This window comes from Netta rufina (genome assembly GCF_964035555.1).
Source record: "Netta rufina genome assembly, chromosome: 11".
Taxonomy (NCBI): Eukaryota; Metazoa; Chordata; class Aves; order Anseriformes; family Anatidae; genus Netta; species Netta rufina.
In genome coordinates this window covers 20,298,783-20,316,557 of record NC_140134.1, presented here as the reverse complement: position 1 = coordinate 20,316,557, position 17,775 = coordinate 20,298,783, and the positions used below count along the sequence as shown (strand labels likewise).

Below are 17,775 nucleotides of genomic sequence, written 5' to 3'. Positions count from 1 at the left end.
TGGGATTACACCCTCATTTCCTGCATGTCAGTGGATTTTACACTGGCAGAAGAGTTTTTGCTGATATAATTGAAATCGGCTCTCTGAGCACAACCAGCTGTACTTGGAACATGATCTGTAACTGTGTCTTTAGCAGAGATTTTGCCAGCAGCTCTATTCTGAGCAGCAGGCACAGCTACGTTAACAGGTTGGGAAGAGGAGGGTAGGACTCCTAAAGAAAACTTTGGTTTTCTGCTGACCATTTACGGAGGAAATCTTAACCCCTGGATGTTTTCTCTAAGCTATCTGGTTTGTATGCATAAATATTAAACGGGTGTTTTGCAGGTGCTGATTACTGTTTCTATAGCAAATCATGTTCAAGCTGCTTCTGTACTGCTGACTTCCCTCTCTCATCCTGCATATGGTCCGTAAACAAGGAGAGATCAGGCAGGATTGTCATGTGAAGGGTTCTCACTGTGCATAAATGCCTTTTGTAGAGAATCTGCTCTCTGTGTCAATGGCCATGGGCTTTGGTGCCCTTCTATAATGCTAGCACACATTGCTAGTGGCACAGAAATGACCTGATGTTCACACTCCATACCTTCATTCCTAAGCCTGGGCTAAGCAGCCTTGAGAAATCTCAACTTCTTTTCTGCCTTGTCATCTTTTTAGTCCAGAAAAATAAATAATTAAATAATAAAAACCCCACCGAAGGAGAAAGTCTTCTTTAGATTATCATATTTATTATCTTAAGGGAACAGTGCAAAGAAACAATATTTGATAACATTATTAAATCTACAGGACTTGCTTGGCAATTCTACCAGTCATTAACTACACTGCAGTCAGGATGTGATCCTCTGTGTCTAATTCCACTATAAATTCATTCCTTCCAGCTATCTAAGAGCACTAAGAAACAGGATATTAAAAGATTTAGGTCCTGATCCAATAAGGGTGTTAAACAAGTCCTCGTATTTAGGTGTATAACTGATGCTCTTGTCTCCTTGCGTGCTGAAGTACACTGCTGGCTCAGGGGGAGTTTTAAAAAGTCTGAGGGCCCTTTAGAAAGTTCCTGCTATTAGCAGTGTCTCTTTGTCTGCTTGCCAACCCAAGCAGAAGAGGCTGGTATGAGAGGCTTGCAACACATGTACCTGATCATCTTGGTAACTGCCCACGTGTTTTACAGGTTGCGACAGCGATCACTGGGGACCCCACTGCAGCAACCGCTGCCAGTGCCAGAACGAGGCCCTCTGCAACCCCATCACGGGCGCCTGTGTCTGCGCAGATGGGTACCAGGGCTGGCGCTGCGAAGAGCTCTGCGACCCCGGGAGCTATGGCAAGGGCTGCCAGTTCCAGTGCCAATGCCACAACGGAGCTACCTGCGACCACGAGACGGGAGAATGTCACTGCGCTCCCGGATACACGGGGGTGTTGTAAGTTGGATGAGAGGTGTCTTTTACTCTGCATCATTTAACAGCCTTGCTTTGACTGCTTCTAATGCAGTGAGTAATTGGCAGAACTTAAACAATCTACATATTATGCACTTTCCTTTGTAGAAATCAGGTAACAGAATTTCAGAGAGGCTAAATAAAGGAAATCTCCCTTTTTTTGCTGCTAATTATACCTGTCTGCATACCAAAATAAAATTTACTGCTAAAGTGAATTTAAAAATCCATGACATTTTGCAGCTTGTACAACTGTAGCTGTTCCTAATTTCGGTATGTGAGCACAATCCAAATTACAGTCCAGTTTTTATAAGCAAATGGACATTTTACTCATTAGCTATCCCGTTCAGTATCAAATGGGACTTACCATCTCCGATTTATTTGAGTTTCAATCTAACTGAGGAAGCATTACTGTTAACTATATCAGCTTACTATCTAGGGGGTAAATTTTTAGCATAGTGAGGAGGGATTTAGTGGTGTGACTCCTATTAACTTTAACGAGAATCATGTAGCTAAATCCCCATATACCACACTGAAGGTTTACCAGTAGGATTCACAAATTCTGCATATTAATTTTAGGACAGCAAGCAATAGTTCCTTGTTTAAAATTGCCCACAGTGTAACATCAGTACTCATTAAAGATCTTTCAGTAGCTTCAGAAGTAATTATGTTTTTCAAAATTATTTAAGGGGAAAGGAGAATTTAGTCACTGAATTTGCTCAGAGATCTATTACAGGTGACTTAATACTTCTGCAATCTAGTATTGTTTGTTGGCCTGCATGAAGGAGAAGGTAAAAATAAAGATAATATTAACCCTCATAAATAAGTGATACACCTTTTGAATATTTTATTTAGTACCTGATTTCCTCCTAGCCTTATGACCTCAGTCCTGAAAGCACGCACTGCTAAAGCTTCTGCTTACTATCAGGAGTGGTCCTATTGACATTACTACGCCTGCTCTCAGCAGTGTGTACATGCAGCAATACATTGTATGAACATCCTCATCAAAGGACAATCAGTTATGGAAAAGAACTGCTGTGATTTCGGAACCCGGAATGAGAGAAAGAAGCAAAGCTGAAAAGCACCAATGTGTAAAGGCCTAGGAGATGCTGTGTTTTGCAGGGACAAGACTTACATCGTCCCCCCATGAACACTCAGAGAGACCCAATGAGCTTAAATAGCCTTTAAATGATGATGAGATCTTGCCAGCCTGTTATACATTGCAAATGATAGCATTTTGTAGTGGCTGAAGAAATTTCAAACAATTTAATTCCATCCTCTTATTATATTTGCAGCTTCTGTTGTTGCTCTGTCACATAATTTACACTGGGGCTTCATCTAGCAGCACTTACTTACCTAGACAATTTTCAGGGATGTGAGTTGTCCTTTGAGATCGGTGGCATGCGGTGCCTACATACAGACTGCATTCATGCATCAGCCTTGGAGTACTGGATCCATGGCACATAAATAACCCCAGCAGAAATAAAAGAAATCTTGGCTAATTGGTAACGCCAGCCAAGGCTTACTGAGGTTTCATAATTTGCATAAAGACTCAATTGATGGCCTGTGTTGTGGATTTTCCTCATTTGCTATTTCCTGTAAGTTCTTTTAAATGATCTCTCTGGTTTTTGTTTCTTCTCCCTCTGCGAAGTTGCGAAGAGCGCTGTCCCCCAGGCAGTCACGGAGCTCAGTGTGAATTGCGCTGCCCTTGCCAGAATGGGGGAGTCTGTCACCACATCACTGGAGAGTGCTCCTGTCCTCCTGGATGGATGGTACGTAGGTTATTCATGCTCATTCATCATTTAGAGCTTGGCATGGGAAGTTAACTCCTCACTGTCTCGGCACACACCTTCCCTGCGTGCTTGTGGTGTGTATCTTCTATTTCTTGTCATGTCCTCTAACAGTTCTGAAAGTGGAACTGCCTTTGTTGTGTGTGCACAGCGCTTAGGCCACTAGTCTCTGGCTGGTAGCTACCATTGTAGAGTTAAACAAACAATAGTAAAAATGCAACAACTACTCATTGCACTTCTCTGTGGAAGGAGAAGAAAAAATGCTCTCCAAATTACAGTTCTTTGGAATATTCCCTGCACCATCAGACACTGCCCTCACACGAGATAGAAAGCTCAAAACCCAGCTCAGCATTGTAAGAAACACTGCACTGGTTCCCTTTCAGGAAATGAGAAGAGGAAGAAGTCAAGGGGAATTCAATGGCTCAGGCAGTCGTTAAAGCAAAAGGAATATACGCAGGGAGACAGAGACCAGTTCAGTGCCCCGTCCTTACTCAGGCATAATTCCCATTGAGTGCAGTAGATTTGCTTGCATCAGGGGTCACCCTAGAGAGAGCAAATTACCCTAACCTTTAATCCTCTGTGTCAAGAAAGCAAGGCCAAACATTTTAAAAGTCCTTAACTTTATCAATAATGTGATAATTAACTCTCTCGGGGCTTGCCAAGTCTCACAGGCCTACATACCATTTAGCTGAGCTAAGTTTCCTGGCATTTTTCCCATATCTGACAATTAGTCTCTTGGCAAACTTGCTGGATATTAATGCATGCAAGTACTGTGATTTTCTATTTTAATACAAGGAAGACCCTGATGTCATCGTACAACTGACTTCTGATACGGCCCTTATACCCATTAAAACATTTGGGGACTGAGCAAGATGTTTATGTTCCTTTGGATTTGTGCAGCAAATGCTGCCTTCATTTGGGTTCTCAAGAATGTTTGATCACTCACCTGCTTTTAGGTAAAACATGCCAACCATGAGACTCGGGTGGCTATTAGGCAGCAACACAAGAGAGAACATTGCTGTGCAAACTTTTTGGTGGCAGCCATGTACTGAGAATCTCTCTCCGCCTAACAATGATGGCCAAGGTGATGATGGTAACACTGCATTTCAAACGACAAAGTAGCTGAAACTTTTCAGAAACTAAATAAGACAATGACACCTTGCCCTGAACTGGCATGCAGTGGAGAGGAAGAAAAGGTTCCTTCCTGGAGAATACTTTCTAATGCATAAAGGAATTCCAATATTTTGCGGGGCCTGTCAGTCTATTCTGGCAGTTAACCTAAGGACCGAGTAGTAAAGTGATTTAAATCAGCTCCCCTAATCTTCTGTGTGCCAACATTTCTGAGGATATGAGCGATTTTGCTGTACTCTTCCTTACTTGTATTTTATCATCTGGAGTTCTCTTTTTTTTTTTTCTTTTTTTTTTTTTTTCCAAAGTTACAAAGTCACTGAAGAGATTTAAGAATAGAGCAGGAAATTTTTAGAGGTCTTTTAGGATGCAGCGTAGACCCTAAAGAAGAGCCACAGCACCAGAGCTGCACAGCAGCTGTATTCTGGCCCACTTCTGCCCTGTTCCTTACAGCTTGGAGTCTTTTCTTTGCATTTTTAGTGGCCCAGAGAGACTTTCCTGAAAACTGTGTTGTTGGCTGCTCTGTCCCCAGAGAAACCCTAGAGTTAACAATTGATGTTTGAAACAAGCTTAACTGAAAATTGAAGAGAGAAATCAAGTATTCTAGGGGAAGAAACTGAAATTATAAGTAAAAGCACTCAGCTTGTAAATGTTGAGATTTTAAGTATAAAGGGTCTCTCCAGGGTTTTAATGAAAAGCTGGTAATTCAGTACACAGGGAGAGAAAAAATATTTTTTCATGCTATAGTTTTAACTCTTGGTGGATGGAATGGTTTGTGAAGTGAGACACAAGTGGGCTGTAAATGAGCGAGAGAGAAATGATTGCTAGACAGCATTCATTTTATTTCACACCCTAGATAGTCCTTTTTTGACACCAGGAATTTTACTTGCTGATTTTGAGGCTTGAGACTGCACGTACGTGTTGAATATACCATCATGTTGGAAGTAGAGAATTCTCCCTGGATTTATGCGAGTGCAAATCCACTTGGATTTTATTGCTGCTGGGTGAGCTGTGACTTTTATCCCTTCCTGGGGTAGACTTATTAACAGCAGCTCAGTTCCCTCAGGGGCTTGTCTGTCTCTGGGATACGGAAGAGGAGGCAAGAAGTTGAATAGAAGGAAGTCCGAGGGTTCTTAGGTTCTTCCTTGGATCTGCCATCTTCAGAGCCTGGTTATTTTATTACTTACAATATTCCTTTCCTCCTGCTTCCTCCCAACGCATGCAGACTCTCCAGAAGCATAAAAAGTTGTACAAACTGTGGCCTGTGGGAATTTATTGTCTCATGTTTTTTTTACCAAGAGGATGGTGGCTAACAGCGCATTCTGTTGAAAGAGTCAACAAAATGGGGCTTCCAGCATTCTGCAGTGATGGGCTTTTTCCACTTCTGCGTCTTTGTGGGTGTGGGAGTTAGTGGGTGGCTGCTTTAGGGCCTCATCAACAATTTACAGCTTTAATTCTATACATCTCTCTCATTTGCAGCATTAAATCCTCCAAGCACTCTCGGGAAGTGGGGAGGGAAGTTAAATTCAGCTCTTACAGCGCTTCTCAGAAACACTTCTGAAGGACTAGATTTCCATGCTCAGGAAAGCAGCAATCTTTCCTCGCATGACAGAACGTTTGTCGCTAGCAACACACCCCGTTTGACGCCAGATTCCATTCTCGAGGCTCTGCATCACGGTGCCATGTTAATACAACACATCCTAATGTGCTAATCACTTCTTTCTCATTCCCTGAAACCTCTGCGCTTGATGAAGTTTGTAGCTGGGTCTATTTTTCTTTCTGTCTTGGATTTTAAAAATGGGGCAGGAGGACGAGGAGAAGACAGTAGAGCAGAAAAAAAAAATCTTTTATTTGCTGCAAAATTGTAATAATATAGCAAACAATGTTAAAAGCAGAAACTGGTGGTATCAGAGCCTTAAAAAAGCTGCCGATGGGGTGAACTTTGCGGATTAGATGTGTAAGCAGCAGGAAACGGTGGTCTGACATTTGATCCTCCAGAGAAGGATGTTTTGGATTCCCTTAGTACATATTAATGCAAAAAGTTTGCCTGAAGATTCTCTGGGCTCCGAGGGGATGCATCACAGAGTATTGCTTTCTCATCATTTGTTGATAGAAATCCTGTTCTTTTTGAGACATGAGGAGAGAAAGTATTTATTATCAAGATAAATGGGCGCTTACATTTTCAGATATATAGCACTGTGTATTCCTTAAGCCCGGAGACACCATTTTTTTAACACTGTAATCTGAATGTTCTTGAACCAAGGCCAAGCTGTCTATTTTACAGCCAAGGAGCCACCTATCACTGGCTGGGAAAGTCTTCAAGCATCTATTTTATGGTTACGTTGAAGAGCAGCCTCTCCACTTCGGGGTTGTGGATCCTGCTGAACTTCCCAAACTCTGGAGAAGGGAACCCCAATGAGTGAAAGCAGCCATTAATGCTCCTGTGTTATGTTTTGTATAGCTTTTGTCTAATATATGCTTTTTTTATTCAAAACACCTTGCCTTGGGTCTTAGTCAGGGAAATAAGACTTCTGGGAGATTAAAACAGAATAACAGGGACAATCAAAAAGCACATTTCTGTCCAACACATTGTGCTGTGCATGGCACTGGCAGCAGCTTCACTTGCAACCGTTGCCAAACGTTTTCCAGTGTAGGACCCCATCGTCAGATCACGCACTGCCAGAATGGTTTTGGCTGAAATTATTCAGCTGGATGCCAGCCTCGGATTTTATGTTTGCTCACATAAAAAAACATTTATACAACTTCTAAGAAAGTCTAGGGAAATCCTTGTGAGGCCCTGACACTTGGCAGGGAGCGTTATATGACACCTGGAGGAAAACCACCTGAATTTGGCAAGTGATTCTCCAAAGAAACTGCCCATGGGAAGCGTTCTCTGCCTTGGGGATAAAGAGCTGAAGCAAGGCTTGCCCAGCAATTGCTTTTCCTGCTGAGCAGTGCCAGGGTGCACAACGAAGAATGACCAACTGTCTGTTCCTCACTCTTAGGGATGATTACATGGGGAGGGAAAGGAGGAAACAGCTCAGAGATGGAGATTTGATGGGTCAGGATGAGAGAAGGCTGAAAGGGAGTGTGCAACCCAGATTTTGTGTGGACAGGAATAAAGAGGAAGGAGAGCAGAGGGCTGAGAGCATGAAATGGAAGTAGATGGTAGCCACTGAGATGTGGAATTGAGGTAGGTCAAAGAGTGAAATATGGCACCAAGGTTGAGGATAAATAGGTGAGTAAATAAATAAATAGTTGGATGATGCATCCAGCCAGTGTTGAGGGATTAGGCAGATTTTCTACTGCAAAATTACTTCTGGCCAAAAGGCTGCCACACTGGTAGTGTGGAGCGTCCAGTTGTTTCTCTGTCATTACTGGAGTCTTTCTGCAACTGTCCCAATCTCTTCTTCCCACCCTGCCTCTTCCACAGCTTGCCAAAAGCACTGGCATGTGCCACTCTGTGATGACTGAAGAGGTGAGGGTAAAGAAGTGGGTAGGAATTCATTGCGTTATGACCATTGCCTGAACTATTGCTCTCTCTGCAACCTTACTAGGGGCTGGTGTGTGCACAGCCGTGTCCTTCTGGAACATTTGGAATTAACTGCAGCCAGGACTGTCCGTGCCACAACGGAGGACACTGTGATCCTGTGACAGGAAAATGCATCTGCACACCTGGATATGTGGGAGACAGGTAAAAATCAAAACTGCAAAGCCTTTACTTTTAACCATCAGTTGGCAATATTTATATCCCTTCTAGGACAATCTTACTCTCAGAAAAGCGGTGTTATGCTCCTCTTGCTGCAATTAGGTTCATCTTTCTAAAGCAGTTCAAACATTATAAATGTGGCAATGTTATTACTTTTTATTGGCAATGCTCTCCATTTACAGTTTTTTTTAATATAACTTTTAAAATTTAATGGATTAAATTTAATTTGGATATTTACAGTGATAAATTTAATAGAGAGCATTACATGTTTACAAGATATGTAAATGAACTATATTTATACAAATTAATATCCTCAAGAGTAAGCAATGCAGCAGCTTAATGTTTCCCTCATCCCCTCTGTGCTGCTGCAGCACTGATCCATCTCAGACACCAACAAAGGGTGATAAATCCTCAAAATTCATAAACGAAAGGCTTCACCCATAAATCAATCTAAGAAGATGATAATGTTGCTTTACAAAGGTGTCATGGACTTAGCAAAATGACTACAGAGAAAAGTCGAGGTGGGATTGTTACGCATGCTGCCTTAGTCCTCCAGCTAATCCTGCCATCAAGGCTAACGATGGTGAGGAAGCTGCAGATGAAGAAGCTTTCATTAGCAGTTTTCACTAGAGGTTGGACTGTGTCACCAAACTTTCCAGAGACCATGGGCACAACTCACTAGCATATCCTGTGCTAAAGCCCTTTCTCTTATACCTTTCCTTCTTTTATTAGCTAGAACAAGCTAGTACTGGTATGTCAACATACACTAAAATTACATTTTTATGCAGCAAAGCTCACTGGAATTTCTCATTTCTTCCATCATTGTATAATCAGCAGGTCTTTATAGCACACAAACAGACCAGCCTTCGACACTGCTCTGGTGTTCCAAAGGCCGTGTTCTGTCCCGTTAAATGTGGGTGCTCCTTGTTTACATTTCATTGACAGGGGTAATTGGCAAGGGGCTCTGGAGATTATGACAGAATTTGCATATGGTTAAAAATGGTGGAAATACTTCTTATTTCAAATTAATTTAGGGGAGGAAATATCAGTGTGTCTCTTTTCCACCATCCTCCATCTGGAGGCAGTGATTTTAGGATCCCTGAGATAAACTGCAACGGCACTGCATAATTGCTATCTCTAACCAAAGTTTTCTTTTCTCACCTTTTGGAGACAATTCCTCTAAAAGAAGCATCTGTGCAGCCTAGACACCTACAGTAGTGACTGCACTTCAATCACAAGCTGCCCTCAGTCCTGGCCCTCTGGCTGTAGGTCTCCTTGTCTGGTTGAAATCAGATCGATTTCTGTCCATAGGTGAATCAGCAGCGTTAGAGTTGTCAGGAGCTTCCAGCCAGCAGCCTGCAGCTGAGCCAGTTTCTTTGCTCAGCTGCCAAGATAGCCTCCAGCCGCGAGGGAGGACATGCAGCAGAAGAGCTGGCTCTGCTACAGGAGCATGGCACAAGGAAAAAACACTTGCAGGCTGTTGTACTGTCTGCAACACTTAGGTGCACTCCAGCAATAAGAGCAGAGAAGCTGGGGACCAGGAGTATTGATGGACCCAGAAAGGAGAAGGCAAGTAGGTAGCAGAAGACCCAATTCTGTGTCCTATCGAAAGCAGAAGTTTTTGCCACTTTATCCACTTTAGAAAGGGTCTGGAGAAACAGGCTCAGGGAGAGACAACAGAGAAGGCACTACAGGGCAGACTTCACAAGAACTGTCCTTGAGCAAAGAGAGTGTGGGCTCTTCAGATCTGTCCTTGGAGAAAGGTGAGAGAGATTTGGACTTCAAAGAGAGAAGTGGCTTGGGATGACAAAGAGAAGCAGGGAGGGACAACATAAGGCACAAATGGCTGGAAAATGATGACAAGAAACTGAGGGAAGGTCTCACAGTGAACCTGTACCCAAGAAAAACCCTTAGGAATGGATCACCTGCCCTCTCCTGGAGCAGGGAGGTAAAAGATAGACACTGAAGGGCAAGGCTGAGGAGCAGAAATGGGGGTACATGAAAAGATAAATGAGTACAGGAGAAAGTTAGGAGAGAGGACAGTTCTGAAAGCAGCAGGGAAAACTTACATTGGCCTAGACATTACCACCTTCCAAGTGGGTTCTCAGAATGTTAAAAAATGCTTCTTCATCAGCCTTTAGCAAGGGAAGTGAAGCCTTGGGCTCATCACATTTAGTTGGAGCCTTTCGCTTGAGCTGGGACGACACAAACCTGCAACACTGCTCTGAAGAGCCGTGTGTACCCTCACCTTGTTGTCAGCTACAGCTAGCTGCAGGGAGATTGCCCATTGATTTCACTGATGGCAGGAGCAGGCACAAGGTCTTAAAAAAGTCTAAATTGCTTTCCTTAGTTGTGTTTTTGCAGAGCATGGACAATGGAGTGGATTAGTCAGCTCCGTGTTAGTTTAGGGTCTATTTTACTTTCTGGATCTTGTAGCTGTTGCCGTGCTGCAATATAATTGCAAGAGTAGCAGGAGAAAGCTGCTGCACAACAAAATAATGATTTCTTTGAAATTGTACAAGGCGATGAAAAAATATTCTTCGTAATAACAGATTTTGTGAATAACAGCAATAAAAAAGTAAACGTGCTTTATCTACTATTATCCTTTTTAATTGTTGATAAGTACTGTATAAATCCACCACCCATTGTCTCGCGCAGAAGATAATAACATGTAGTTAGATAAATATTTGTGGAGATGAAATGGTCATAAAGGTCTGTGTAAGTGTAATTGCCACACTTTGTTCCCTACCTGTTTTCCAGGAAGAGGCAACACACTAAATATCTAGTAAATTGGCAAGCGCTATTAATAACTGCAGGCAGCTCTGTGCTGTGCTGCAATGACTGGATATGTCATGCAAATGTGTGTTTTGCAAACTGGAAAGGAATAATAGCAGAAGCACAGTTAGAAGCTGGGAATGAGGAATTCTATGGCTGACTGGAAAAGCGAACATACTGTTTTAGCTTTGTTTTACATATTGCCATTAAACGTAAAGACTAAGTCTGAGCAGAATAAATGCCACATTTGTTGTAACAGTGTGAGCAGACTTAGTCTTTTGTTGTTGTGTTTGTAACTTCTATCAACAGAAAGGCGATTTGCAGACTAGTGCTTTTTGGATGGCTTTCAATATTTGTCTGTGTGACATAAATGTGATCACTGTTGTGAAAATAAACAAACAAAGGAAAAAGCCCAAAATATTTTACAGCGTTATTCCGTTAAAAATAAAGTCCACAAAAATTGTAGGTGTGTGTACCGAGTTCATCAGTTAAGCAGGCTGTCTTATGTTTAATATTTTGTGAAATTGCTTCCATTAATTCTACAGGTGACAGCCATATTATCCTGTCCCAACCCAAATAATTATAGTACATATTAAAGTACAGTGGATATTGTAATACGAATCTCCCCAGATAGGCAGAAAGCAATGTAAATTAAACAAGAAACATAACTAGGGTTTAGCAGCTCATTTTGTAATTTAATTGAACAATGTATCTGGTTGTTAATGGTGCTATGGACACATTAGATTGATATGTTGCAAAGGAAAGATGTTTAAGTAGAAAGCTAATTCCTGCTGTGATTATTCTTATGTTCCAGAGGAGTTGTTATTAGTATTCTTTGTATAAAATTCATTAGCAGTAGCTGCTTGATCTCCAAATAAATAAGTTGGTTAAATTGTTAGTAGAAAAAGGCTAATTATGTAAATGGATTAGGTCGTCAATATTTCATTTCCAGATGCTTTTCTCCCTGCTAGGTAATGCTTCATCTTTGATAAATATAGAATGATATAGTACACTATTGACTAAGTATTCATCTCGTTGAGTACAGTGCTCTCCTGCTAACTAGTCGAGCTGTGTACGGCAGTGGAGACAGAAGGCATCTTAATATGTTCTTCACTGCATTTCATTTGCTTCAAGTGGTTCAGCCCTAATGTTCCTCGTTCTTTGCTGGTTGTTTCCCTTGCAGCTGAACTACCCTGAGAGCTGCAGGGCTTGCAGCCAGTGCTGCTGGTGGTTCTCTGGGCTCTCTCCCTTCCTATTTGTCACAGGCTCCTCTCTTTGGGTCTCGTATGAACTCCTGAACTTGGATTGTGTAACTAACAACTGCGTTGTTCCTTTCTTCAGTTAAATCACTAGCTCGGCCTTTTGCTTTGTTCATTTATTTTTAGTAAAATGTGATAATCTGAAGCTGCAACAGCAATTCTCTTCTTATATACTGACAGTGTTCATTGCAGTTTTGCCTGGCTTGCATCATGCATTAATCTTTTATTACTGATCGTTATATTAGCTCTCACCTGCCAGCTGTGAAATGACCTGCAGAAAGACATTTAACAATTGCCTCTGAGTTTACAGTATACACTTTAATCAATGCCCAGGATTAAATTAATGCTGATAGGCAATTTCCAATATCTGGCATCCATGTGATAAGGGAATTGGGCTTTTCTGGACTTCTTTTTCTCTCTTTATTAACTGAAAAAGCGTATCTGTATTTCACGGTGGATCATGTAAACTGTAGTACTGACTCACTGCAAAATTTTGAAACCACTGAATTATGTCAAGCACAGAATCAGTTGGTACTTCTAGGACTTTTGTTGAGCTTTTAAAAATAGGAAATATTATAATCACTTAAACTGTAGGACAATGAAACAGACTTCTTGGCAGACTTCATAATGTATTCAGTAGGGAAACAGTAGAAAAGTGCACGGAAGGTGTAATTTAAAACAATCTGTGTATAGTGTTTGCAGGTTCAATTTTTATGTGTACCAAATATTAAAAATGTTGGCAATTTTGGAGAAGATACTATGCTAAGGAATGTGAAAGTTATTTGTCTGGAGATATTATACTACTTAGCATCCCTGGAGTAAGAGATGAAATGCAAATTTGAGTTGCAGTTACTCAAAGCACACACAAAATACAAAGGAGAATATTTTCTCCTGGTTGGTATAAAGCAGGTGCGATGGCAGCGTAGAGGGAAAGTAAAACTATACGTTGCTGGAGTACATTTTACTTGATGCCTAATAGACCACATTTCCTTTCAGACCTCATTATCCCTATATGACAACTGAATGCTTTTAAAGAAGGTACACAATCCTTCTGTAATGAAAAGAGAACAAAAATATGAAGTTTATATATATATATAAAGTATCTTATTCTATATCAATTTCTTATGGCTGGTGAATGGAAATGCTGAGGTCCAGGAAACAAGAATGCACTTTGTTAACTAATGCAAATTTTGCGGGATATAATTGGACAGAGATTAATGCACTCTCAGTTAACAGCTATTTACATGCCCAAGATATCACATCACCCCAATGATATCAGTTCACGGCATATTACTTAAATAAATGAGCAATGATTTTATATCTAATTCATTAACAAAAACATGCCCATGTAAGAGTCATAAGTAAACTAGACTGTAGTATTTAATTGGATCCCGTCTCACATATTTCATTACAGGTGTCAAGAAGAGTGTCCTATTGGGACATACGGCTTTCAGTGCACACAAAGATGTGACTGCCAAAACGGTGCAAAGTGTTATCACGTCAATGGAGCATGTATGTGTGACCCTGGATTTAAAGGGATTCATTGCCAAGAAAGAATGTGTCCAGAAGGGTTATATGGCCTCAAATGCAACAAGAGATGTCCTTGCAACATTACCAACACTCTCAGGTGAGTACATCATGTTATATACTAGTGCAGGGACTGCTCAAATAAAAGCATTAGGGAAAAAAGTCATTTAGCTACAACCACATCCTTTTCTCTGTAGATTTAATTAAGAACATACAGTTCCTCTGTATTACAACCTTTGATTTAAAAGACCTCAGGTTTGGAATTGTAAGCCTCAGTCTAGCCATCTACTGAGCATGTATCTGTTAACTATTTAAACAGTTTAGCTAAGATCTAAAACAATCTGACATATGGCCTTATCCTGTAGCTGCAGTCTTCTGGACATAAAAAAAATAGATGAAACCCATATATATGTATAATGACCCAATGAAGTTTAAAATATATAGTTATGTTTAGTCAAATCCATCATTTTGGCTCTTTTTATGACACAGGTTTTCTTGTTAAATCTATAGACAGCAAGGGTACTTTCAAAATGAAACCTAATTTGCTTCAGTTTATGTCTCGTGGCAAATTACCTTGTTGAGAACACTTGAGGACAACGTATAAATAGACCAAAATCAATATCCCCAAGTCAGTCTGTGGAACTGTAACGAAGCCGACATTGTCAAAATAGACATCTCCTCTCTTCTCATATGTGCCTATTTTTGCTCTTCATTGAGTATGTGTATGTGTGAAATATTCAGGTAGAAAAATATCAGGGAAGTGTACCTAAAATGGAATAAGCCTCACTTAAAAGGTCAGGTCTCAATGTTTTATTCCCTTTTGCTTTTTTTAGGATCTTATTCTTGAGGTTCTTATTACTAAGAGCTAAAGCCACAAAGAGACTTGAGACTAACATGAGACAGGTTGATTTTTCATTCCCTTTGCAGGCTTAAATAAGTTTTCTGAACCCTGAAAAAGGAAGAATTTAAGACTACTCTGTTACCCTGTTTGCTACCTTTTGTATCTTCTGACTGTTAGAATTGCTGTTTGGAGGTTCCTATACAGTAAAGGGAGCCTGGACAGCAAAAACACCCTGGCATGAGCTTTTCTGAAGGCCTGGAGTGCCCACATGTCTGCAGGGCCCCTCAGCTCCCACCCGATTTCCTCTTTTTTTGTCCATTGCTGTTAAGCATTCACAGCCAATCCAGGATTGTGTAGGCTTCAGAGGGGGGTGAGGATAATTGATGCCCAAGCAAACATGCCCTTGATACGAACATTCTTCAATTTTAAACCAGACGGGTGGAGACCTGACTGTCTTGCTGATGATGACAAACCTACCTGGCAATGTTGCAGCTTGATAAAATATAAACACTCTCCTCAATTATGTATGCAAGCAATACTGCCTAATTTGTGCACGCGCACACACACACACACACAAACACTTCAGGCAAATCTGTTTGTGTGCTTGAGATAGACTCTATTTGTCTCAGTCTTGCAAATAAACAGGTGATCTTTCTTGTACATTCAAGTTCAACTGTGAGTGGTGAGGTTTTGCTTCACCGAAAGTCGGAGCTCACAATGGGTTACTTAAAAAGCCTTGTAATGCTGATCCTACGAGTCCTCTACAGAAAGACAGCTGCTAGCTCTGTTGGGTTTGACAGCGAGGATCCGAAGTGTTCGGCACCTCAAGGGGAGCTCTAAACAACAGGCTTCTGTCCCTTCTGCGTGTTTTGTGTATCATGATACCACTGCAAAAAATAACATCCCTGAGGCATGAGCTGAGCAATATACACAAAAGGTTAATGTTGTGTTGTACTGAGGACAGGTGATGATTCAAGAATTACCGCAGACAGAGCTAAGTTATAAACTCCTGCATAACACAGTATTTTGCCAGTGTGCACAACTTAACGCTGAGGTAAACACAGAGCAAATCGCTCCTCGCCGAAAGCTCTTTTTCATGTGTACAGTAGGGTGAGACTGCTCTCAGCCAGTTGCTGACACCGTGTCTTCACCTCCTCCTATCCAAGCCTGCAGAAACCTGTTTGTGTGCCCTTTTTCCCAGAAAGTTGTAAACACAGCGGAAGGTCTGCAGGCCATGGGCAAGAATGAGCTTGGCTTCTGTTTCTCAGATAACCGCTCAGTTCATTAAGAGTCCCTTACGTGTGGGGAGACTGGGGGTTTGAGGGTGCAAGACTTCATTTGGGTCAGTCAAAGGACTGGCCAGGAGATGCTCTCGGGGATTGCCAGAAGATCTTCCCTGAAGGAACAGCCTAGCACCATCCACCTGTGAAGGAAGGTGAGGTCTCGAGGAAGAGACGGCTCAGACAGATGGAGGATTGAATCCTCTCCCAGCTTTTTTCTAGACATGTGGTTATTCTTACACACCATGTACCTGCCCTGTGCATGGCTGCTCTCTGACAGGTACTTGTTATGCCTTCCCTCCCATCACTGCTTCATCAGCTTCACTCGCAGCATCCTCTGCTAAGATGTTATCTCTGTTCCCTTAATAAATGAGTCTAGTCTCTCCATTGATAAAATCTCCCTTTTTCCTGCATCTTATCACTGCTGTTATGGAACAAAGAGATATCAGCAAGCTGTAGATCTGTAAATGTTCTTTCATTCATCCATGGTATTTCAGCTTTCCACTTTTCAATGAGCTCCTCAGAGCACTGTCAATTTCTGAGCCGAGGAGTGTCAGAGCTGATGGAAAATGACCTTCTCTAAAGGCACCCCGTATTCTGAGCAAATCTTTTTACTGATTGTTTAGCCTGTCCCATGCAACACGCTTCTCTTCCCACCCACCTCCTCCCCTGAATTCCTGTCATTACTGCAACCATAGTCTTCCAAAGTGATTAATTTATCGACAGCCGTATATTCCATTTTTCCCAGAAGCCATTTAAACTGTTGGCTACATCTAGTGATACCTAAGTGTGTAGGAGAATTTTATAAACACTTGAAAGGTGGTAAGGGAAGCTTGCTTATTTCTGTCAGTTATTTTGACTCATTTGATCTGGTTAGTGGAAAGCTGGCTGGAACAGTAAGTTCTGGGGGCTTTGAGGAGCAGGTTAGAGAGGAACATTAAGACACACACATTCAGCTCTCCTATTTTCATAGATCTATCTATTTTAATGTCTGAAGAGACCAGTCTGATCATCTACTTTGACCTCCTGCATAGCAACGGCTGAAGAACATCATCCAATAATTTCTGCATCAAAGCCCTCTGAAAGGCACATTGTATGTGTGACTTCTGAACGACTCCAGAATTAGGTAATTTATACTGCACTGGTGACTTGGACTGTCCTTCCACAGGGAAGGATACAACTGGGAAAAACTCCGCTGTGCAAGAAACACGTGTTGAAACAGTCCGCAGTAGTCAGAAGGGCATGCTTTCCTGAAAGCAGAGGAGGAGATCAATAGGTGGAGCAGTCTGAGCCACCGAGCTTTCTTGACCACTGATGTGGAGTCACCGTGTGGACCTTTAGCTGTGTCTTTCCCAGGTCAGAGACATGAGAAGGGAAGCAAGACACAATGACCTTGTAAGCCCTGACACTTTTCTACCTGCAGCTCAGCTATCATGACGAAGTCTAATGGAATGGATAGACCTCCAGAGGCTCTGATTATCGCTGCAATGTTGAAAAGTTTAGAAGAACCAAGTCCCATGGATCTTGCATGACGTTTTGCCTTGAACTAAATCAAGAATGTACTTGAATGAGGCTGGCTTTGAAGGTGTACTGGACTGAAGTAGTGGCCCTGCAGTCTCATTGTGGCTACTTCTTTAAAAGGAAGAGAGCATTTAGAAAGGGAGACTGGATGTAAAATGGACACCAAAAGAGCAAATACCATTAAGTGAGAATTAGAGCTATTTATTAAGATGAGATGACTGGTGCTAGCGTATAAACAGAAAGTCAGAAATTTCATTGAAAGAATTTGTTTTGACTGAAAGATGTGTGGAGAACAAATTCAGGAACTGGAACAGACTGTGCTGTCTAAAGCATTTATTTTCCCAATTTGCCTTTACAAAGTTAAATTACCTGGAGCAAAAGAAAACAGGTTTCCTCAAAATTAGATGCTTAAAAAATGCAAACATCAAAAAATACTTTCTTTTTTTCAGTTCATTTAGTATCAAAACAGTATCAAAAATCTTTCAATGCTGTTAATGTGGCTCAGAAGCCAAGGAGCAATGGTA

At 41.4% G+C, this 17,775-nt stretch overlaps 1 protein-coding gene across 2 annotated transcripts in view; it reads left to right on the top strand.

Moving 5' to 3' along the window:
• Positions 1-17,775, top strand: part of MEGF11 (multiple EGF like domains 11) — a gene marked incomplete at its 3' end in the record, with an annotated part of 188,964 nt that overhangs the window by 96,585 nt on the left and 74,604 nt on the right. For both annotated transcript variants that reach the window (XM_084293131.1, XM_084293132.1), the window contains exons 3-6: positions 1,163-1,409; positions 3,073-3,193; positions 7,897-8,033; positions 13,497-13,709. In XM_084293131.1, the coding sequence (XP_084149257.1) occupies positions 1,163-1,409; positions 3,073-3,193; positions 7,897-8,033; positions 13,497-13,709 (718 nt within the window). The remainder of the gene's footprint in view (positions 1-1,162; positions 1,410-3,072; positions 3,194-7,896; positions 8,034-13,496; positions 13,710-17,775) is intronic.